The sequence below is a fragment of the Rhinolophus ferrumequinum genome, chromosome 8 (genome assembly GCF_004115265.2).
Source record: "Rhinolophus ferrumequinum isolate MPI-CBG mRhiFer1 chromosome 8, mRhiFer1_v1.p, whole genome shotgun sequence".
NCBI classification, from domain to species: domain Eukaryota; kingdom Metazoa; phylum Chordata; class Mammalia; order Chiroptera; family Rhinolophidae; genus Rhinolophus; species Rhinolophus ferrumequinum.
This window is the reverse complement of record NC_046291.1, coordinates 23059665-23083564: the sequence shown is the minus strand read 5'-3', so window position 1 is coordinate 23083564 and position 23900 is coordinate 23059665. Positions and strand designations below refer to the sequence as shown.

General features: G+C 36.6%; 1 protein-coding gene across 1 annotated transcript in view; it reads left to right on the top strand.

Moving 5' to 3' along the window:
- Positions 1–4874, top strand: part of CPS1 (carbamoyl-phosphate synthase 1) — a 118127-nt gene extending 113253 nt beyond the window's left edge. Inside the window, exons 35-38 of the mRNA XM_033111655.1 lie at positions 645–704; positions 1448–1560; positions 2898–3027; positions 3769–4874. Coding sequence (XP_032967546.1) covers positions 645–704; positions 1448–1560; positions 2898–3027; positions 3769–3867 — 402 coding nt within the window. The 3' untranslated portion in view covers positions 3868–4874. The remainder of the gene's footprint in view (positions 1–644; positions 705–1447; positions 1561–2897; positions 3028–3768) is intronic.
- The last annotated feature ends 19026 nt before the right edge of the window (positions 4875–23900 follow it).

Genomic DNA, 23900 nt, shown 5'->3' with positions numbered 1-23900 from the left:
AAGCTCAAAGACATTAACTTTTGTGGGCACACACTGCAAATGAGTGGTGAAGCCAAAACAGGAAAACAAGTTTAGTGGCTCCAGAGCCCATTCTTTTACTCTTTTCCTCAGAGTAAATGCAAAACTGAGTTCTAAATAATTGACTTACTGCAGGGCGCTGTGCATGAGTTACTAGGACAGGGCCTAGTTACTGAAGGGCAGTACAATGTTTGAATTCAGCAAGTAGGACAGGTGGAACAGGCAAAACATCCAGCAAGGCTGACTAGGTGTTGAGCTCCTCGTCCAGGTGTCTTTAAATACTCCCTGACGAGGAACAGGGTTCATGCAAAACTGGGGTCTGTCTGCATCCACACACAAAAACTAAGTGGATTAAGTATGGACTGAAGGAATTTGAGAGGAAGATGAAAAGTAAGACAGCAGAGAGTAAGATAGTGTGGATAGAATTTCATCTATATTGGAAAATAAGAACTCATACTCACTATAGAAGGATAAAACTTGTCATCTTTAAGTATAAAACACCTAAACACCTGACAACTCTCACTGACTGCCTCTTATGATGGCATGAGAGAATACGACATTGCATATGACTTAATAAAGAACATGTATATCTAGAAGTGAATCTTTTTTAATTTCCTTAATTTCAGCAATCATTCCGTCCAAAATTCCTTGGTGTGGCTGAACAATTACACAATGAAGGTTTCAAGGTATGTGATATTAATTTTTTTTCAAGTTGTTTTCTGTCAGCATTGAAATCTATCCACAAAAGAACCTTAGGGAATGAAAGAGCTCAAAATACATCCTTTCAACCTGAAAGGTGTGACTAACTTGATAGTTTCAAAGCTTCCATGGAATAAAATAATTAGAAAGACTAGTTTTAACATAGTTATCACAAACTCAGTAGAAGTTGCCAGCTAAAAACTTAGAAAGTTTATCTTACACAGATAACCTTCTGTGTATTTTACACAGGCAAAATTCCAGTGCATTGCCATATATTTTCCCTTTTTATTTCTCATGTTTCTATATGAAGTCATAGTTTCCAGTTGTTACAGTTTCATGGAAAACTTCATTGCCGTGAAACCTATACACAAAGCCTTGTTCAGTAAAACAAAATAACTCCCAAGGCCCAGGGTGGGCCTTTGGTGATGAGGCTTTGTTGATGTAATAACAATAAATTCTCAGTCATGAATAACTTTTTTCCCTTTCCTCTATAGAAGCAGTTACAACTGAGGTTATTGAATTTTTTGTCACTGAAAGTAATTTAAAAATATTGACTCCCATGACTCAAGATACTCACTCCAGATCTCTGTTCATGGCATCGTATTGCTTCTCATATTCACCAGTTTCTTCTATTTTATGTTTTAAATGCCAAGTGTGACCCAGTAGACTCCTTTGCTTCAGGAAAGCCTTCCCTGTGATACAGTAACTGACTTTTCCATTTTAAACACAGCTCTTTGCCACAGAAGCCACATCGGACTGGCTCAATGCGAACAATGTCCCTGCCACCCCAGTGGCATGGCCATCTCAGGAAGGACAGAATCCCAGCCTCTCTTCCATCAGAAAGTAAGAACTGGGCAGAGTTGTCTGAGCTAAACAGCACAGATAGGAAATTAACTTTGGGAATTAGTATGATATGAATACTTCACCATACCCTATTGTAAGACTCTAAAAGTCCTCCTAGTCAAACAATTTAAAATGAGTACATTTATTGATGATTAGTAAAGCTTCATTCTGATGAACTTTGCTATTACTATGAACACATAATGCCAAATGTGCACATAGTGATATGTAGCATCTGTCACAATAGTTCCTAGTCAGGGCGTTTTCCTTGACGGACACCAAGATCTCAGTGGTGAGAATCATGGGTATGAAGAATGCAATGCATCACTTTATATTGTGTGTGTATGTGTATATATCAAGTATAAGATTGACCAGATGCCTTTCACTGAGGTTATGCATCAGTGAATCGATTTATTGAGCACTTGCTATGTGTAGGAAACTATGGTGAGAGCTATGATAATGTCATCCATTGGGTTAATTAATTTGCCATTCTTTGATCTGGTTAGTTATTATTATGCCTTAGGCTATGTCGTCATTAGATTTGTGAAACATTTTAGCACACTACATGACCCTTCAGGAACACCATTACATAAACTCTCACAGAACTATGTGGCACAGGTACATAGGAGATAATTCTCGGTTGTTCCACGATATTACAGCTTATTGAATGGTTAAGTCATACCAAATTCTATGCAATATACTGTTAGATCTCTTAAGATGATAACCTGTAATCATTATCAAATTAATAAATGAAGGGCACGTTTTTGAGACCTTAGTAAACTTCCAATGATGCAATAAGCCCTTTCTTAGAGTTCTGTGAAACAACAATTAGCATTACTTCATGCTTTTGACACTTAAATGTCTTCAAGTGTGTGCAGCAGCCTAGCCAAAGAATGTGAAATACTTTAATTCAAAATCAGGTGACCTGTATGCTCTTACCATCAGATGAGAGGCCCTGGGAAGCAGGCAGTGAAGTAAAGTTAATCTGGGGCTGGGGGTTTGGGGTGGAATGGACTTCAATGCTGGAGGAACCACCTCCTTGTAAAAATCGATCAACTTACCAACCCTCCCTATGGATAGACAGCATGTTAAAGAGAAAACAAGACTTTTATTCCATTAGACTTTCACCAGAATTCTTTCAAGAACACAAGAAAAAGAATAAGCCCCAAATGGTGCAATTTGAACATTTACTTAGGGGCAGAGATGGGCAAATGGCAGTCAACTCAGTATAGCGTTGACTTAAATGGCTACGAGAGTCGTTTACATTTGTATCTGAGAAACTAACAATAACATATACATGGCCGCCTGCAAGCTTTTGTGTATGTTGTTTATTCCTCCAGACTGATTAGAGACGGCAGCATTGACCTGGTGATTAATCTCCCCAACAACAACACCAAGTTTGTCCATGATAATTATGTGATTCGGCGGACGGCTGTCGACAGTGGCATTGCTCTCCTCACTAATTTCCAGGTACGCTCTTTTTCTCAAGTCCGGGCTGCATGAGGAGTTTTATTTCTCTGCCTTCCCGAAGAAGGTTCATCGATCTATGTACATCTCTTTCCTCCCTTTCTGGTAACATTCAGAATGGAGAAGAGTTTCTAGACAGAATCTAAAACAATTGTGACATTATGGTAGGTCATAGCCTGAGACAGTTGGTGATCAAGCAATTGAAATAATCAAAAGCCACGGAGAGCCACGGCCCTGCGTCACCCATACAATCTTCCTTCAAATAAAAAGTGTGGTGTGGCATGGAATGAAGAGACAAGCTTTGATTCCATTTTTCCTAAGTAAAAGCCACCACATAAAAGCAACAGGTTAATGATAATGGAGTATCAGAGGTAATGCAAGCATTTGTCCAATTCACAGAAAATATCACATGAGATATATTCAGTTCCACTTGGACGTGGCTCACCGAGTTCTGTATCACAGGGAGAAGAACTGTTGTTCAAGACTCATTAATTTTCTGCCCATCCTATTTTGTCCCTGAGTCACTTTTAATCCCTAAGGGGTGGGGAGGGTAGTAGGAGTGTGATAAGCTTTTTCATGGTGAGCTCTGAGATGTATGAGCAAGTCCCCATTAATTTTTTTTTTCTTTCATCCAATATCCCTTTGAAAACTGGGAACAGAAACTGTGACTTTTCACTCCTGCTACATTGAACATTCACTTTCACGTCATGTGGGTTGCTAAGATTCCTCCCTGTATATTTTCAGGTGACCAAACTTTTTGCTGAAGCTGTGCAGAAATCTCGCACTGTGGACTCCAAGAGTCTTTTCCACTACAGGCAGTACAGTGCTGGAAAAGCGGCGTAGAGAGATGGATGCTCCAACTCCATTCTTAAACCAGCCTAAGCCACGTTTTATCTAAAGGAATGGATCTCAACTTCCTTTCCCAGAGATGAATATTGATACCAAACCTTATTTCAGTTCACTCACACCTTAATGTTCTTTTCTTTCACAATTAAATTCTTGTCAGTCACTTTTAAAAACCGTACATAGGGAGTCCTTCCAAAGTAACTTGTTCTTCATGAGAATTCATCTCTTTACTAGTGCCTTATATTTGGGGGACGAAGCTTATCCGCGTGCTTACTTGCAGCTAACTAACATTTTATGGTGCTGACTAATGATAATCGAAGTAGAAAAAGTTGCTGCTCTATCTTCTGAACTCTTTCTATATATACTTCACAGACACTATTGCCATCATGTTTAAATAGCATCTGCCACACTCAGGACATTTTAACAAGGCAGAATGCTATAAAGATTTGTTAAAATGAAATATGAATTTAATTTATGAAGCCCTTCAGCATAATGTTTGTTTATTGCTTCTTTTTAATACTCATTCTATCTGGCTCATCCAGGAATATCATTATTCCTTACCACCGTAGTGAACTTGAGAATTGTGACAGAGGTCTTTAAAGAATGGATTTCTTTAAAGGACACTGGTTTGCAGTTTTGTGTTTTGGAGTATGTCAGCAGATGGTAGATCCCGCTGAGGTGGTTTTATTCCTGTTGTTCTTTGGATTTTTTAACCTGAGCCAAGTGAAATCTTCAGATTTATGCCGTCTCCCTGCCCTGCCCCCTTCCTGCCAATTTTAGAATAACTTGGAAGTCATGCTCATTTCCTTCAGATTATGAGTTCTGATGATCTACTGGGGCCCGCACTGCCCTGTGAGTTCCACACGTTTTAAGCTCAAGGTCCTCATTCCTTCTGCATGTAAGAAAAGTCCTTTCTACAGGGCGGCCTTTGTATCTTTAAACTTTTTGTGTTCTTACAAGTGCTCTAATTGTGACCTTTTAAATAAAATCCTGTTAAGAGGTAATGCCATTGTATTCTTGCATTTATTTATTTATTTTACATGGATATACAACATCACTCTACTTCTCTGACAAAACAAGGTTTAGGGCCAATATGACATCACTGTATCTTTTCTCTATGCAAAGATGTACAGGGTAGGGGGAAAGTAATATTACAAATAATGAAGCTTCAGTTGTTACATTTTTTTCTTGCCCCTCCCCTCATTGTTTTTAAGTCTGATTAAAATTTTTACTATGTGGTTATGTGGTTGTGTACCACCTTTGATTTGGATCCTTTCGGATATAGAGTTACAATCACATATTGACTAATGATTGCCAAACATATATAATAAGCTTTTAAACAAACATCTAGATTAATACGGAGAAAAATACTTGAACTCCATCAGAGGATGATCCATATTGCCTAATGGAGAGAGTGCCAGCGGCCACAGTGCCACCATATCCTAGAAATACTGCTGAAAATGCAACTTGGTGAAGGTCCTAAGACAATGAGGACTTCATCGCGTATATCCTTCCCTCTCACCCAAAATTAAGGGCTTGCTACTTGATATAAATCTGCATGAAGGCTTTTCAAATGCAGTTTCTCCTTCTCTCCCCCTTGTTATCACTGTGGTTGAGACCTTCAGACTTTTTTCCTGCATTATAATAATGTACTCCCTGATCATCCATTTGTTCACCTGAAAATATTCAATGAATTTCTGCAATATTTGGTATAGGATATAACATTATCCCTCCTACTCCTATTCTTCTAGTATTTTTCTGATACTCTGCAACTTGTCACCATCGCAATACCAGTACCACCATAACATTAGAAGCACCTGTAATTTGTTCCTCAGGCTGTTCTAAATGGTGTATTTTATACGAGTTAACCCATTTAATCCTCATATATCCCTCTGAGCAGGTGCTGTCATCTCCATATTATAAATAAAGAAACTGAGGCATATAGAAGTTAAGAAACATGCCCAAGGGCACACAAAATGTAGTCTCATTTTTTTACGTCTTATATTCTAATGAAGAAAGACATGTGAAAAATAATTTCTCATATTGAAGAAAGTACTTAACTTGCCTGAAGAGATCAGCGAAGGCTTTTCTGGGGAGATGGCCTCATGCGTTGTTTTGAACAGTGTGTTATAGTTCCCTGGGCAGACTAAAGGATAAGGGGATTCATTTGAGGAAAGTGTTAGTAGTTTTGCATAACTGGAGCTCAGGGTATATGTGAAGAGAGAGTTCTAGGGGCAGAAGTTGAGACTACATTCTTAATTTTGCATGATTAAAGCACATGGAAGTTTTAAGACTTTTTATTTGGAAATAATTTTTGACTTAAAATACAAAAAAGTATAGTATAGTTTTTATCCAGATTTACCTTTTGGTAATATTTTACTCTATTTGATTTATTATCACTTGTTCTATCAATCATTATCTATCTATCATCTATCTATCTGTCTAATCTATGTCATCTATCTACCATCTATCTCGCTATCTAAACACACACACTCACACACACACAGGAAGAGGAAAAATACACATTGACAAAAAGTAAGCAGGCTGCAGATGACCCATTTAGAAATGTAACTCATACTTTGAAACAAACAGAATTTCTTGCTGAAATTAGTAAAAGTTCAAAGCAATAGTTAAGTTTTATGTAGTGGGAATTTAATAAAGTTTCTCAATTTTTATATTAATCTGAACAGGCTATTTGTAAAATATACTAAGATGACAAGAGTTACAATCATTAATCAAGCACCATTGTTTCTAAATAAACCCTACATTTTTGTTGCTGAAATAAAGGGTCTTTAGAAAAACAGAAAATATATACACTCTCCATGGTGCTGAAAATTAAATTACATTAATTTTTGGTTTGGTTTTGTGAATGTCTTGTTTTCTAACGTTCCAAACTTTAAGAAGACTTAAAGACAAGTAAACAATGTATTGAAGAACTTTGGTTGGAGAAGAGAAATGCAAGAAAATGGAAGCAGATTTGTGTTCAGATTTGGCATGACTATGTCCTTTTGGAACATTTTTATTCTTTCATATAAACAGCCTAACCCATATTTAAATGTCTTAATTTGTTATATATCACTAGTGAAGACAACATAAGGACTATGTCTGTAGAACTGAGTAGAAAATCGAAGTCGCTTTTTCCATCCTGAGAATTTAATAGCAGGCCAGGAGGCCTGGCTCCACTGGGTGGGGTGAAAAGGAGCTCAGCCAGCTTGTGAAATGAAGAAGAGGAATAAAGAATGATCCAGCTATAGATTTAGGATTTTTTCTGGCTTTGGAAAGGTAAGTCAAATATTTTAACTGTACTTTTGTCAAACTTTCCTCTTAAACAGCATTCCTACTGGAAACTTTTGAAAACAGCTACAACATTCATTTATCTCAACAGCTGCAGGTACTTGAACCTCAGCTTCTGCAGTGTCCACAGCCTCTTGAACAATGAAAGTGGAAATTATCAGAGAAACAAACCATGCTGAATTCAGTTAAGTGCTCTGTAATTACACACCAGTATCACCATTTGGCTGCTGGTGCGGCCCCCCTGCAGGCACAGGTGCCATAAATGCTCACAGACACCCAGTCAAATCCACAAAGACCTTCCATTACATATAATTTGAGGCACCCTTAGCTTGAAAAAAAAAAAACTCGCTCAACTTTCTTTCCCTTCTTTCGCTTACTGTTGCATTCCCTTTGTTTTTATATGTAAAAATTCTGCTTTTCCTAATGAATTTTACCATGCTATTTTCAAAGAAACTGTTGCCACTGGTGAGTATGAAGGTAATGTAGCACGAGGAAGAATGTCCTCATGAGTGGCTCCCTGGGCTCTTTGAAAAACTGGTAATAATTGTCCCTTCTTCTCTTGTGCATAATGCAGGGTGCAAGGGTTCCAGAAAGAGAGTTTAAGTACTTACAGCTGTTGAGATCAATGCAGTAATGGAAAAAAAAAACACACACACAAAAAACAAAAATCTTAGCAAGTCAAAATTAGCACCATTTGTGCATGTTTCTTGTTGCTTAACGATCATTTTTGAGTCTTTACAACTTTCATTTTATAAAGGACTTGTATCCACAAAGAAAATGATCGATTGTTGACCAAAACAAAAAATAGGCTTTTCTGGTAGCAGTAAAGATCCACTTTCTCTGTCCTGAAATTGCCAGCCTAGCTAATTATTTCTTTCAGGTGTTCCCTACAAGAAACACACAAACCACAGAAAAGTGCTAAAACATATAAATTCTATATAAAACATATAATTCACAGAAAACATATAAATTCTTTTAAAAATGTTTTCTAATTAAATTGAAGACATAATATCATCATTTGCCAGGTTTGATGTACTTTCTTTCTCAGTCATAATTAAAATATATAGGGAGCTGCAGGGGGAAAATGGGGTAGTTGCAGTTAAAATGTTAAAAGGGAAGTTAAAAGGGAAGCAACACCAAGAGTCTCACAAAAAAGTTAAAGATGCTTGTATCTCCAAATAACACTTTGCCACACAAAGCTCAGTGATGGTGGCAGCCAAAATGAAGACAGGCAAAATAAAATATCAATATCTAGAAAGGGGAGATAATCCAACAAACTCAAAATATGTTATTAAAGGAGAGAAGTAACTTGAAAGATGTATGTATTTTATTAATAAAGATGTATTCTAATATCCAGTATCTAAATGAATATATTTTGCTTTCTGAAATTTAACAGTATTTAGGAATCTTTTATGGCCTCTTTTCTACCTGCCTATGGGAGATCCTGAAGGATGAAATATTGGCAGGGCTTTGAGGTCTTTAGCATAACAGAAATATTCTGCTAAATGTTTTCCATGACTCTACAAATTTCCACATAGAATGCTGCAAATGAAATTTCTATGGAATAATTTAATTTGACTGTAATACTTATTTTAATCTCTCCATTCAAGAGGATTTACATATAAATTCTTTTAAAAATGTTTTCTAATTAAATTGAAGACATAATATCATCATTTGCCAGGTTTGATGTACTTTCTTTCTCAGTCATAATTAAAATATATAGGGAGCTGCAGGGGGAAAATGGGGTAGTTGCAGTTAAAATGTGAATCGCAGTTTTTAGAGATTTTTAAAACCATGAGGCATAAGTATTTTATGTAAATTAGACTTATGCTTTATTCATTGTATCAGAATAAGATAATGCAACACTGACTTGACTTTTCCAATATTGGGGGCCTCCAGAGGAAAAAAATCACCTTGTGCTAAATCTATTATTATCTCTCCTTAGGGTACTGTGTGAAATCCTGTTTGCCTCAGAAGTAGCTCACTAACTCTAGTGCCTGGTTCTGTTGAAATCTGTGGATGTGTGTGGCCCCAGGGACTTCTGAACGCCAAGAAATGATACTTTGTAGACTGACTCATTAGGGAATGGTCCCTGTCTTACCCTATTTTAGTTTTGCTATGCTAATCTCTCTGGAAGGCTGATTTCAAACTGATATTGTCAGAAGTACATGAAACACACAGGTTCTTGGGATACTGTACTTGTACGGGCCATATGATGGGGTTGGTTTTAATCAGTGATGGTTTTTGTTGATCTATGGAGGTCGCCCCACTAAAAATAATTCCAAATCATTCAGTATTCCTTTTCTTCAACCTGAAACTTGGAGCTGAGAACCAGTCACAGGTCTCTGGTACTTAGGTCTACGGAATGTACAGACATATTTGGTTTATTAATTTTTGTGTTCCTAGAACCTAATTATAGTAGGTGTTCAGAACTACTGAATCCTCAAAATTTTGATTCTAAGAAGTGATCGTGATGAGAAGTGTTTGATCAGAATGATTACGTTCCTGTCCTCTCTTTTAATTACAGGTTTTTATTTTCTCTCTTGGCTACAGGGAACTTGACCCAGATTACACAGGACTTCCAGTTTTAATTTCACTCTTCATGTATTCAAGAGGCTGGAGTGGTTTGTAAAGGAAACACTGATAAACATTAATTTTGCCAAATCTTTAATCTATTTTCTCTTCAAGACTATCATAGGTCAATAGAACTATCTTCCATCTTAGTTATTGTTTCAGTCATTTTGTGAATGTTTGTGTATATCTCCATGCCCATTATATTAAATAAGCATATTTATTTATCAACCTCTGAAAGTTATATTTTATCTATACCTTGATTTATTCTTTCTCCATTGTAGTTTTTTCATGGCTACTTACCATTCCTTTTACTTCCTTTTAATTTCTTATTATAGAATATTTCACACAGACTATGAATGCAAATATATTTTTAATAGAAAATAGACAATTTAAGAGTATGTAGTTTCTTGTATATATAATATCTCTGTATCACTTTTCTTTAACCCCTTTGTGCCTTAAACTTTATTGAATTTCACAAATATTTAATTGAGTAGGTACTTTAAATAAAATAGAGGAGTTTTCTACTTATGAAGCTTACAGTTTAGTGGTCAATGCAGAGTTGTTTTTTTTTTTTTAATTATGATAATAGAGCGTGATTAATGCTGTAGTAAGGGAAGTTTAGGGACTATATGAACACATGCCTGGGGCATATCAGGGCAGGCTTCCATAAGGAAGTAACATCTAAGCTGAAACATGAGGGATAAGTAAAATTTTGTGGGGTGAAGAAATTGTGGTGTGTTCTGCAATGTGTACACACAGTGGAAATAATATGCATGAAGATCACAAGACAAGGAAAACATATTATTTGAAGAAGTATTTGAAGAAGTGAAGGAAGCTGAGTATTACCGGAGCATCATGTGTGCAGGGTGGATGGAGAGTCTAAGGAAAAAACACACTAAATCATAAGAGCCCTGTAAGCCCTGTAAGGAATGTGAACACTTTGCTGAAGGGTAATAGGAAGCTGTTGAAGTGTTTTAAGGTAGAAGGTGACATAATTGCTTTTGCATTTTGGGAAAAGTCACTTGACTACAGAATGGATTGACTCAACCAGGATTGGAGGATGGAAGCTGAGGCACTAGTTAGGAGATATTAAAATACTACACAGTGATCCAAGACAGAGGGAAAGTGAAAGAGAGAGCTTGAATGAGAGAGAGAGAGAGAGAGAGAGAGAGAGAGAGAGAGAGAGAGAGAGAGTCGCATGATATTTTGGATGAGTGAGAAGGGATACTGAGATTCAGAGCTCCACGTTCTAGTAACCTAGGCAAATAGGTGAGATGTCACATGATGTTTCTTGGTGCTAGAAGACCCAGGAGGGGTTTATGGCTGAAAATGGTAAAATTTTTTTAGACATGTTAGTTTCAGGTATTCGTAAGAGGCAGAATGGAAATGGTATGTAGTCAGTGGTTAAAATCCAGACTCTAGAGCCAGTCTTCTCGGGTTTGAGTCCAGGCTCTGACACTCAGTAGCTGTGTGATTTTTGAGTAGGTTATTTAAATTTTCCAGATCTCAATTTCTTCTGTAAAATGGGAATAATAATACCTACTTACAGGATTGTTGTGAAGGTTAGACTGAGAAAATGTGAATTAGGCACTTGGAATAGTGCTGGGTACTGAGCAAGTGCTAAGTGTTAGCCATTGTTGCTGTTTTTGTTATATTGTTATGGAACATCCAAATAGAGATGTCTAGTAGGCAAGTGTATACTCATTTTTAAAGATTGGAAAGAGATAAATTATCAGAAGTGCATGTCTTTTTAAATAGCTATTATATTCTGGAAAAATAATTAGTACTAAGAAGGGAAGTTCTAATAGTCATTATTGACCTGTTAGCAATGTAAAAGTGAAATTTATGCACTGTTAAAATGTTTAAAGATCGCTGAATAAAATATATTCTAGGCAGACAAAATTGTATATGGTATTTCTTTTGGTTGATATGTTAGAAAATGTATTACTACTTGGACTAAGATACAAAGTTTTAATATTCTAATAGCAGGATAAGATTAATCCACTTTAAAATAAATATGATATGTCCATCAGAAATAATATAATTATACTGAAAACATTATAAAGAGTAATTTAGTTGCAAAATTTTGATTTCTGGAATGGCCTCATTTGTAGTTCGGCAGACAGTTTCTCTGTGTGACGGGATTAGATGTTATACTTCTTCACAACATGATGTGCTATAATTTTCGTTTGGACGTTTTGATTATGGTAGCAGTGGTCCAAAATAAGCCCAAATATATTTTAGATATTTATGGGAAGGAGTGATGGCATGTTGTAGTTGGTGGTCAGACAGGTATTTATTGGTATGAGTTGCCTCTTAGGGCCACTATTGCTTTAGGCTAAAGGATAATGGTAATGTTATTATTATAATAGTGAACATATTTTGAGCCATTACTCTGTATCCCATGTTATGCTAACATTTACATTATGTGATCTCATTTTAATGTTCATGCCATTCCTAATTTACAGGTATGGAGAGAGGTAAACTGCCCAAGGTCATACAGAGGTAGGAGGTGTAAGAGAAGCAGTAGGTCTCAGAAGGAGATGGAGTTGCAGGGGAGACAGTAAACAAGAGCAAGGGGCAGATCAAAGGAGTTGAGAGAGGAGGACAGGAGGAATGGACAGAGAGATAAAGGAAGAGTTGGATGTTGTCTGCATATGTGTTTGGTCACATGAACTGATTTTTGGATTGTTGTGAAGCTATTAATGAAAACATGAGTTACAGTCAAAAGCAGTGGGAGCGGTTGGCTTTTCAGTGGACCCAGAGGATAAAGACGTCTGCTTGGAGAGCAGCCAGCATTCATGGACTCATTCCTGAATATGCTTGAGATGCACTCAGAGGGGCAATTTATAGGGAAGAGTCAGAGGTCCGTGTTTAGCTGGATCCCAATATGTAAGTGAAATATGCTTATAATTATGAAATGACATCTTTAGAACCTGGGGACTTTAGGATTATATGATGATAGAAACTAGCATGTCAGGTTTGAGTCCCTTGTGGCAGAGCCATGTATCATACTCTGTGTGGTTACACATTACTTGCTGCATGAAAAACGACCCCAAAACTTAGTGGCCTAAAATAACTATTTTATTGTGTCTCATAGTTATATAGGTTAAAACTTTGGATTAGACTTGGCTGCATAATTCTTCTGCTTTTGTGGTATTGGTTGAGGTCATTTTGTGTACTCAGCTGGTAGTTGGACTGGTTTCGAAGGTCCAAGATGGCTTCACTCCCATGTGTAGTACCTTGGGAAGGATGAGTGAAGGAATGGACCCAGCTGAGACTGTTGACCAAAGTGCCTACATTTGGCCTCTCCAACATGGTAGTCTCAGGGCAGTCAAACTTCTAACATGGTAGTTGGCATTTTGAAAGACTGTGGGGACAGAGCCAGGAGTGCAGTTTCCAAGCTCTCGCCCTCATGTGGAAAGGTGTTCACTAGGGTAGTAAATGGCCATCAACTGGGATTGGATGGCCATCAGCTGTGGCTAGCTGGCTTTCAGCTGTAACCAGTGAGCCATTGGCCACTAATATAACTGCCGTGGCAGCAAATCGGGGCTAGCAAGAAGATGGTGGCTGAGCTAGCAAGCGCGGATTGCCGTTAGCAAGTGGGGTTGGTTGGCAGAGAGAAGTGGATGGCAGGTTGCAGATAGTGTGGCTCCTGTTTCCTGTGTCTCCAACCCAGCTGCCAGCGAGAATATAGTGGTACGACTCCCCTCTCTATGGCTCCATGGGTGTTTCTTTTTGGCCTCACCATATCCTGCATTCTTAAGTGGGGAACGGGAAGAGAGACCCACCTGAACCCTGCATGACAAAGACCTAAGTGGAAGCTTCAAGTCCTCTTATGACCTTTCCTTGGGATTCCTAGAATGCCACTTCCTCTGCATTGAAATTGGTCAAATACATCATTAAAGCCAGTACAGACTCAAGGGGAGAGAAATTAAACTCCACTTCTCAATGGAAGGAGTAACAAAGAATTTGCAGCCATATTTAACTAATCATGCCCCCCTAACTTTAAGTAGATAACTTGTTAAATATTTCAATTGATCCAAAAGTCTGAAGATTTCTGTTCAGTCACCATCACAGCTGTAATCACCATTCACAGTGCAAATCTCATCAGCAGTGTAGGAACATTTTCTTCTTTGGACAGGTACCTAGGTCTCCCACAGCACAAAATAGCATTTTGCTGCTAAAGGCTAGGTGGTACTTTAAAGTTAACTGGGGTCAAGATCTGTAATAATAGTAATTTTGACTGACTCTATAGAGAAACAAAATCTGCTGGAAAGACCTATTTGGATGAGGTTTAGAAAACAGACAGGCAGGGAGTCCCGATGCAGTTGCATAGCTACAACTAGGAACAGACTACGTCTGCTTGGCAAAAACTATCTGGACATAATCTACCTACATATGTATATACACATATAAGATTTTATGGTATTGATCACAATGTTTTGCAACAGTAAGCACACGGTAAACTTTTAAAAAATGAGCGCGCATATATGTGTACACTCTTTTCTACCCTCTAGTTAAGTGGGCGTACTGGAGCATAATGATTAAAATCAGAATTTCTTGGGTTTACAGTGTGTCTCAACCACTGACTTGCTGTGTGACTTTGGGCAAGATATCTAAATTTCTTGTGCCTCAGTTTCCTTTTGTTAATAAATGGGGCACTAACAGTACCTAGTTTATGGATTGTAGTACAGGTATATAAGATAATCCCTGAAGACTGCTATAGAAAAGCACCTGGTACATAGCAAACATTCAATAAATATTAGTTCTTATAACTACTTTTTAAGAATAAACTGCTGATTTCTGGGAACAGCTTAATCCTTTGTGGATAGAAGGGTCATTAAATCCATAATGTCCTGTTAATACACTTTTAATGGATGAAGTTCTCATTTACAAACAACATTTGACCCCCTATAGACTCTGACAAAATCAGAATGAATTTTGAAATGTTTTGCCCTGTTTGCACTATCAAGCACAGAGGTGCCAAAAAAATCAATGTAGAGACAAATATCCAGCTGTTCAGAGATGAGAGGAAAAGACTTCTTTTATAGTAACAGATAATAAAGATAGAAGGTCTCTAAGGTAAAGAGAATGCCAATTATATAAAGACGCATCCAAGAATTTATTTCTTAAATAATTGTTTTCCAAAATATAGGAACAGAACTAAAATAAGTCATGGATGTATTTGATCTACCACTACAAAATACTGTTATACAAAAACTACCTAGTTAAAATTAAAATAATATTTAAAAAAATTAACTGTTTGGAAAAATAGCCTCAACAAATTTAACTCACTAGCTATGATCAAGGAAAAGCCCATTAACAATAATTGGTGGATTCTTAGTTTTTAAGAATTCATAATTAAATTTTATTGTCTTATAAGTGATTTGGATTAATTATGTCCATGATAGACTGTTGCTTATTCCCCTGTTTAAGGGAGGAGATGGCCGTTTCATAGAATCCAGTCACTTATTGCAATTCTTCAGCATTTTGTTTCCTGCCAAGGCAAATCTGCAATAAAACTCCAGTTCCTCTTAGGATTTACTGAAAAATGACAGGTGTTGATATGCTGGTATCTTTCTCAACAGATCCGAATGAGCTAAACAAAATGACATCTCTACCCATTTCGGCAGAAAAATAAATGGGGACAACAGATAATGAGGGAATGTAGAGTTAGCTGGACTCAAAGCATTCCAAGCTGTTGGCAGCTGGAATCAAAAGAGGAATCATGCAGACAGTTGCTCATGTTTATTGCTGAACATGAAATTAGAAAGATGCTTCATCTTCCCCACAGGTGCAAGAACATATAGTTATTAATTACAGCAAAACACATTTATTGACAACCCCAAGCCTACAAAATCTCACACTCAGCAAATGGCTTTCAAAGTTCATCCAAAAAGCACCGTAGAATCAATACAAAACCACTGCATATTTGATGAATTTGTATCTAGTAAAATTCTGTATCCTGAAAGCATGGCATAGACTGTGTCTCTTAATATTTATGTAGTTGAAAATCATCAGTACTTTCTTTGGTCTTGTAGTAAACCTACTAGACAAAAATTCCCCAATTTCCCATTGCTTTGATAGGTATGATTCCAGAATATTAGGAAGACTGAACTGATTTTATGTTTTTTTAGAGGTTTTACAAACAATATTCCCTCTTTATTGAGCCATGTGACACATTATATTGAGCTATTGGTTCATTAATTTAATAAAGGTTTATTGAATTTAATAAAGGTTTATTATGTGACAGGTACTATTTCGGGTGCTGTGGAGAACATATATAAATACATAGGGACTGGAAATTCTTATGGGGTCTATATTAAGAAAAAAACTAGAGCATATTATAAGAGAGTATTTGATCTAATGCTGAATTATAGTGGACTTTAAGAGCTACCTTAGTTCTGAGGAGGGTAAATACTTGAAGGATTTCTAGAGAAGATCCTGAGTGAGGCTGTCTGCAGGCATGCACCACGTATATATATTTCCCTCCCCCAAGTTATCTCATTCCAAATAGGATTTGAGACAAGTTACTGAAACGCACACAGTTCTACATGGTAAATAAAATAAAGAGATGGATAAAAATGATACTATGCAAGGACTCCAAGAGTGAGCTCAGGTCTCCAAATGTGCACCATGGACTTCTGTCTATCTTTTGGAGATGGGTCTCAGAGTTGGTCCTGTGCTTTTGGTCAGCCAGGAGTAGAAACAAGATAGAGTATAAGAGATATACGATCCCACATCACAGCACACAAGTTGTTTGTTGCTCTTGTATATAAATATGCAAGATTATCTCCTATGAATCCTTTAGAGAAATGCTGAGGGACATGATGGATTAAATTTTCAAAATTTTATTATAAAAGGTAGATTTTATGGCTACTTTTCCCTCAATGTAGGTTACTACTCTGCTAATCTAGCTCCATTTATTTATGTAGTCAATTAAGAAATTTAAAATATTTATTGTTCACTTGCTATGACACTGTTCTGAGCACTGGAGATAGACTGGTGAACAAGATGGATAGGGTCTCACAGGTGACATATTGCTTGGAAAATAGGCGGCAAACAAATCACTCCTCATTTCAGATAGTGATAAATGTTATGAAATTACACAATAGGATTAAGTGATGGAGAGTAACTAAGAGAATGAGGAAGTCCTCTCTGAAAGATGATAATTATGGCACATTTAAATGAGAAGGAACCAGTCATAACAAGAGTAAGAGGAAAGATATTACTGGCAGAGAGGACAATCATTGCAAGATCCCACAGGTAAAAAGAATCTTGGTGAGTTGGAGAGAGAACAGGAATGCTGGTGTGGGTGGAATATAGTGAATGGGAGGAAGAAGAATTAAATGAGAAGTAGGCATACTAATTTATGGTGGGTAGATTTTATTCTAAGGGCAATGGGAAATAGGTGATATGATTTGGAATATCTAAAGAAATGGGTAATTAAAATCCTCTTTGAGTTTTATTTCTCATCCATCAATTTAAAAAAGAAATTGAACATCAGATGATTTGAAAATATTGGAAATCAGAAATTCAGTTAAGGTCAGGGGTGTTCCTTGAATTCGGGTAGAATATTTGGCAAGCCCCATGATTCCAAAGCATTTTTTAGTGTTAGGTCTATTCCAACAAATGAATAGAGTGGCACTCAATTTCCCAAAATTCTATGCCAGAGAACTATATAACATGGTGATAATAATTCTATAATGAAAAAATCAGAGCAGGTGTTCCCAATTCTTCATGGTAGTCATAAACATATCAATAAGGAAACAACAGAATGCCTAATATTAATTGAAGGCATTTTCTGGTACATCTCCAACATAAACGGGTTACAAAAATATACTCTTAGGTAACTAAATGAATTGACCTATGATATAAACTTGTTAACTATAAGTCAATTAAGCTTTGGAAGTCTGCCAAATGATTATTAAAGCTTTTGAGTAGATGTTATTAAGCCATACTTTCTGACAGTAATTAGGTGACAGGGTCAGTTATCCATGGAGGCCACTCTTAGTTGATGACAATAAAACACATGATCAGCATATATAGACATTCTCCCCTTCACCCCCAACACACACACACTTTGGGTCTTTTCCTTAGCGTAGAGAGAAAACTGATTTTTCTCACCAATTAAGTCAGCCAGTAGACAAATCTGCTTTCTATAACCTGGGTCGTTGGGCCTTCTTGATAAAGAGGGCTTCCTTGGGAGTAAGAGTTAGATAATTATTCTAGTCCAGCTAAAGGTTTTCAGCAAATAAGAGGGCTCCAGCTATTGACAGCCTCACCAAGCTAGCTGAGAGGAAGATCAGGCCAGGCAATAATAAAGTTTTAGATTATATCTCAAGAGCAACGGGAAGATACTGTTTTAAGCAAAGAATCATGATTTTAAAAATGGGTTGATTTAAGATCAGTAATTTATGCACATGGTGCAAAATTTAAAATGCCACCAGAGAATATGATGAAATAGGATGTCATCCTCCAATAACTGTCCCCTAGGATAGTCATTTCACTTCTGCAGATCAGCTTTTTTTATGATAATGTTCAAAGGTACACACATATACCACAACATACTTTTAAACTCAGTCTACTGTCCTATTCTTTGCTTTATTTCATTCAAGAATATATTTTAGATATTGTTTCATATCTGTACATTGAGAGTTGCCCCATTCTTTTTAATGATTTCGTAAAATACTAATATTTTAAAAAGCTATATTATGTTTAATTATTCCTTATTAATGAATTTGTAGGTTATTTTTGATAGATATAGACAAATTTCTCTCTGTACCGATTTCCATTTGTATCAGTTACCCTTTGCTGTGTAACAAGCCATCCATCAAATCAATGGATAAAACAATAGTCATTTATTAATTCAAGATTCTGTAGGTTAACAATTGGTATAGGCTCAGCTGGGCAGTTCTGCTGGTTTTGCCTGGGTCTCTCCACATGACTGCAGTCAGCTGATGGCTATTTGGTCCTAGATGGCCTCACTCAAATGTTTGGAGGTTGGTGGGTCAATGGAAATGATGGAGACATTAGTTTCTAGCAGTGTGCAGTCTGGCCTGTGTTTTTCCATATGGTGACTAGGTTTCAAAAGGACCAAAAAAAAAAAAAAACCACAAAAAAACCCCCCAAAAAACAGAAGCCCTAATGTTTAGGCCTCTGTGTGCATCATGTTTGCTAGTAACCTATTGGGTGTAACCCATCTCATGTTATATTGGGTGATTCCACGATAAAAGGGAAGAGATTATTTCAGTTATCATTTTGGATGCAGTATGACAACAGGTTTGCAAGAACACAAGACTTGACATGAAAATGCCTTTTGGGAGGCCATTGCAGTATTCCAGGTGATAGATGACGACGCCTTATATTTGGGTGGTAATTATAGAAATGTTGAGAAGTGTATGAATTCCAAAAATAGTCCAAATTGATTGGACATGGTGAGGTAAGAGAGAGATATGGATGTTTCCCATATTTCTGGCATGAGAATATATATGAATGCTGATTCTATCTGCTAAGAAAGTGGTTCTACAACAATGAGTTTATCTTCACCTTACTTCTTTTATAATGTAAAATTGACACATATTTTATTCATTAAGGAGGTCAGTCAACAAGATTATAACCTTAATAGGACAAGCAAAAAATGTGTATATTTTCCTCCTAAAGTATAAACAAGTCGATGTAATCTTCCCCAATGTCCTTCTACTTGGTGATCTAAATATTCTTCCTTCATGTAGCAGTGGAAATGGATAGGGAATGACTCAACCTTGCTAGAGGATGCAGCATAAAAAGATATTGTGACTTTGAGAGTGAATAGAGCTTAAAAAGCACTGATGCCTCCAAGACAGCGTAGGAGATATGTTCTTTATGCATATGAAAGGGTATAGTTTTGTTGGTCACCTCTAAGACTATGCATGTGATGTCCTCCACAGTGTTTGGAAAAGATAGACTAAGCACACCATTCCTCAATCCTTACTTGAAGCTGAAGTTTCAAACTTATTTGAAATATGGGAGCTCTTTTGTGTGTGTGTGTGTGTGTGTGTGTGTGTGTGTGTGTGTTTTGGATTCTCTCTCTCTTTTTCTCTCTCTGTCTCTCTATTTGACAGTCCCTGAAAAAGGGTACTCTATACTTCATAACTTCCCTCTCCCTTAACATCAGGGCATATGTATATTTTGTTAGGTGAGGAAAATTAATTTTCCAGTAAAAATGTTTCCTGTCTTTGACTATCCTACCATTTCTCTATAAGATGAAGGATATAGTGCTCATGTTGCACAAAGAATATTTGATGAGGATCAGGTTTGGGAGTGAAAACCACAAGTTCAGTTTTGGCATTGAGGTTTCAGGACCTATGAGATATCCAAGTAGAGACTCATTTAAGAAGTAGGACAGGCAATTTGAGGCTTAGAAGGAATGTCTGAGTTGGAGACATAATTTTGGATGTTATTAGCATATATAAGACAATTGAAGCTGTAGGAATTGAATGAGATTGGCTAGGAATAGATACAAATTGAGACATGCTCTGGAGAACCTGGGGTTCTCGATCCTGCACTTGCATTTAAAGACTGGGTTGAGGAGAACGAATTGTCAAAGGAAATTGAGATGGGCTGGTTCATAGGAAAGTAGAAATAAACCACGGAGTATCTGATGTCACAGAACCCAAGGAAGAAAGTATTTTAAAAAGGAGAGAGAGGCCAATTATGTCAAATACTGTTAAGAAGTTCTGTAAAATGAATAATCAAAAATTTCTTTTGAGTCACAAAGAGTGTTAGTTTTATTAAATACGTTTTCATTGGTGTTATAGCAGAAGCCACGCTGGAATGGGTTGAAGAGCCAATAGACAATATAGATAGTGAAGGTAAAGAACTCTTATAGATAAGGAGCAAAATGAGGTAGAAGAATAACTTAGGAGAATGTGGAATCCAAGGTAAGGCTTATTTATTTATTTATTTATTTATTTATTTATTTATTTTAAGGAAATGACTACAGGCATGTTTAAGTGCTAAAGGAGAGGATCTCATAGAGAGAAATATTCAGCATAGAGGCCAAGAAGATAACTTCTACTCATGGAGTTATGAGAAGATGGCAGGTAAGGCCCGTTTTAGGAGGAGGGATATATCTCCATTTTCAAATTAGAAAAAGATGTGTCTAGGTGCCTATGTGAGTAGGTCTGTGTATTTAGTGATGACAATTATACGTGTTCCCTTATGATTGTTCTGATTATTATCACCACCAGAGAGAGTATTACTCACTGAAATTCTAGAGGATAGAGAAGGGTCAGGATTTAAGGATCACGCAAAAGTCTTGAAATGATCATTATGGAGAGTTGGAAAGCAAGCCAGGTAATCTTGAATTCCTTCATAAATTGAAAAACCATAAATGGGTCACACTGTATTATTTTTCTCCAGCAATTTAGAACTATCTAGAAAAGAAAGATTAAAGGTATCTGGTATCTCAGCCTGGCAGAAAGAGTTTCTCTGTTGTCTCTCTCCTATGTACTTAATATTTGACCACAGGGAAGATCATTCGATTACTGTCGAGTAACTCCCTCTGTTGCTTAACTGAGGAAATTTTTCTGCTACGTACACCATTTAAAGTAATTCTATTCTCTTCAATAAAATCTCTTCTGGAAAAGTGACTGGAAAGGCCAACAGGTAGATTTTGAAGTAAGAAATTAAAGTCTGCCTTTCATTGATTGTGTAGTCATTTGCCTCAATTCTCCACTTCAAATTCAATGTAAAGTGTTTTTTAAATCCTAACATGTGCCTAGCTGTGTAGCAGACATAAGAGAGAAAGCAGCATGGAATCTAGACCTTCCTTCAAAAAAAAATTCATGGTGTTCTAAGTACAGTTTTAAGAGGCTATTTTATTAAATATTCTTATGAAAACTTTTAAAATGTGTTAATTCTTCAAATATTAAATTTACATGTATAAAAGCTGTGTTTAGAGTAGAAACAAATCATTTACAGGGCACTAAGTTTTATAATACATTGTCTCTATTAACAAACCAGATTTAGAAATTTCTGGTTTTGCTGGTAGTTTTGTAACATTTCTCCTTAAAAAAAAGCAACAAACAAACTATAGAACATAAGTAAAGGGGTTAACATGTGGAGATATATATATATATATATTTCATTAGAGACCAATTTCCAATTTTCCAAAATTCTTTTTTCTTATCTGTGTCAAATTTAAACGACTTTATGTTTCCCTACCTCTCAAGCAATGCTGAGGAATGTCAAAAGGGTAAAAACAAAGCAAAACAAAAGAAAACAAAACGAACCACTTAAAATCATGTTCTCATGAGGGGGTACACTGCAGGCCACACTTGAGTGTACTGAAGGGTGAAAAAGGCAGTGAAGGCAGTAAACTTATTGGACACTGTTTTCCAGGATGCAAGAGAGTTAACTTCTTTATTGAGTCTTAAGTATTGGGAAGCATGAAAAATTTTCCTGTGCTTATTCAAACCCAAAACACAGAGAATGAAATGAAACCTGCCGTTTTCAGGTAGTTTTGGTCACCAATTCAGAATTACTAAGAAGGAGGAATACAGGAAATCTTTTTTGGGCAAGAACTGTTTTTATAAAAGGCATGCGGGGGTAGCTTTTCTTTAAGACGAAAATATTTTGACCAATCAAAACTTCAACTAGAGCAATTGTGACTAAATTTAAGTCCATACATTGAGTTGCAAAATGGTACTAATCACATATTTTAGCTGCCAAAATCCTAGGCAGACTGGATTAGTGAAAAAAGAAGCCATAAAAGAACAAGGAAAAAATTTTGACAGGGAAAAAGAGATGGTTATAAATGCAACAAATTGTCTCTGTAGAGTCTAGTGTTTTCACTAAACAAGTCAAGAAAGGATAATTTAAAATCTCCACAAGAGGATTTAGAAAGTCAAAATAGACATGAAAAAGACCATGTGAGACAGTTAAAAGAGTGGGGAAAAATCCCTAATAATTTTTATCTAAGACTTTTTAATCTTATTGAATATGAATGTGATTCTAACTTGAAGACATTAGGAAATCTAAGATCAGATTTGTTTTTCCTATTGATATTCAGCTGGAAGGGTAAGTCATACATTATTTAAATAAAGCACAGTAAATCCATTTGAAGGCGGTAGATCAAACTGGTAGGAATATGTATTATTCTCCCAGAACTTCACAGATTCCAAAGACAAGTAGAGGACCTCAGAGGTTGTGCAGTTCATTTTCCTGTACTTAGAGAACTCTACAAAGACAGCTTTGTTTCTTCGTATTAACTTTGCATATAAGCAGTTGGAATACTGCTGACCCAATTTACCCCGTTACATTTTGGTTCAGTGATTTCTTCTCTATTACCTTCAATGTCCCATTTATTCGACCGTTAGCAAATATCTAGTATATGTCAGATACTGTACTAATCACTGAAGGAACGAAGGTAAATAAGAGGGCCTGTCTCCTTGTGAAAATACAGAGTGCTAAGCGAAGTGAAGTGGGTGCCCTGGGAGTTTGGGGAAAGGCCCTTAATCCAGATGCAGGGGGACAAAGAAGGTGAATGGGAACTTCGTCTTGAAGGTGTGGTATAACTTAACTAGGAGTAAAAGTAAAAGCTGAGTATGTCCGAGGAGGAAAGATCACGTGAAAGATGAGAGGGTGTCAAGAGTGTGATGGGTTACAGGAGTTCCATATGCCCTGGCCACTCCAGCTAGGGGAATGGTGAGCTGTGAGGCTGCAGCACCTTTTCCAAAATAGCTTTGGAGGAGTATTAGTCCTAACATAGAAGCACTGCAAAAACGGTTCCAGACTCTGTTGATTTGGGGAAACAAAGTAAATTATATCCTTCTCATGGAGATTCAGAAAGATATGATTATAGTATCATTTAAAAAAATACTGTAGTATTTTTTAAGGAAACTTTATTTTGTACCAAACTTGCTGTAGCAAAGCCCCTTCTTGTTTTAACACAATACTTTCACTATACAGAAATTGCGCAACTTTGGGAAATGTGGAAGTAACATGGGAGAAAAGGCCGTGATGGTTTGGTTTTTAAGCCAAACCAAGAACTTCAGCCTTTATCCTGAACACACTGAGGGACAGTTGAACGATTTTTCTTTTTTTTTTTACATTAACCCAGCACATTTAGCAATATATTTTATTATTATTATTTCTTGCATATTAGTCTTTTTATG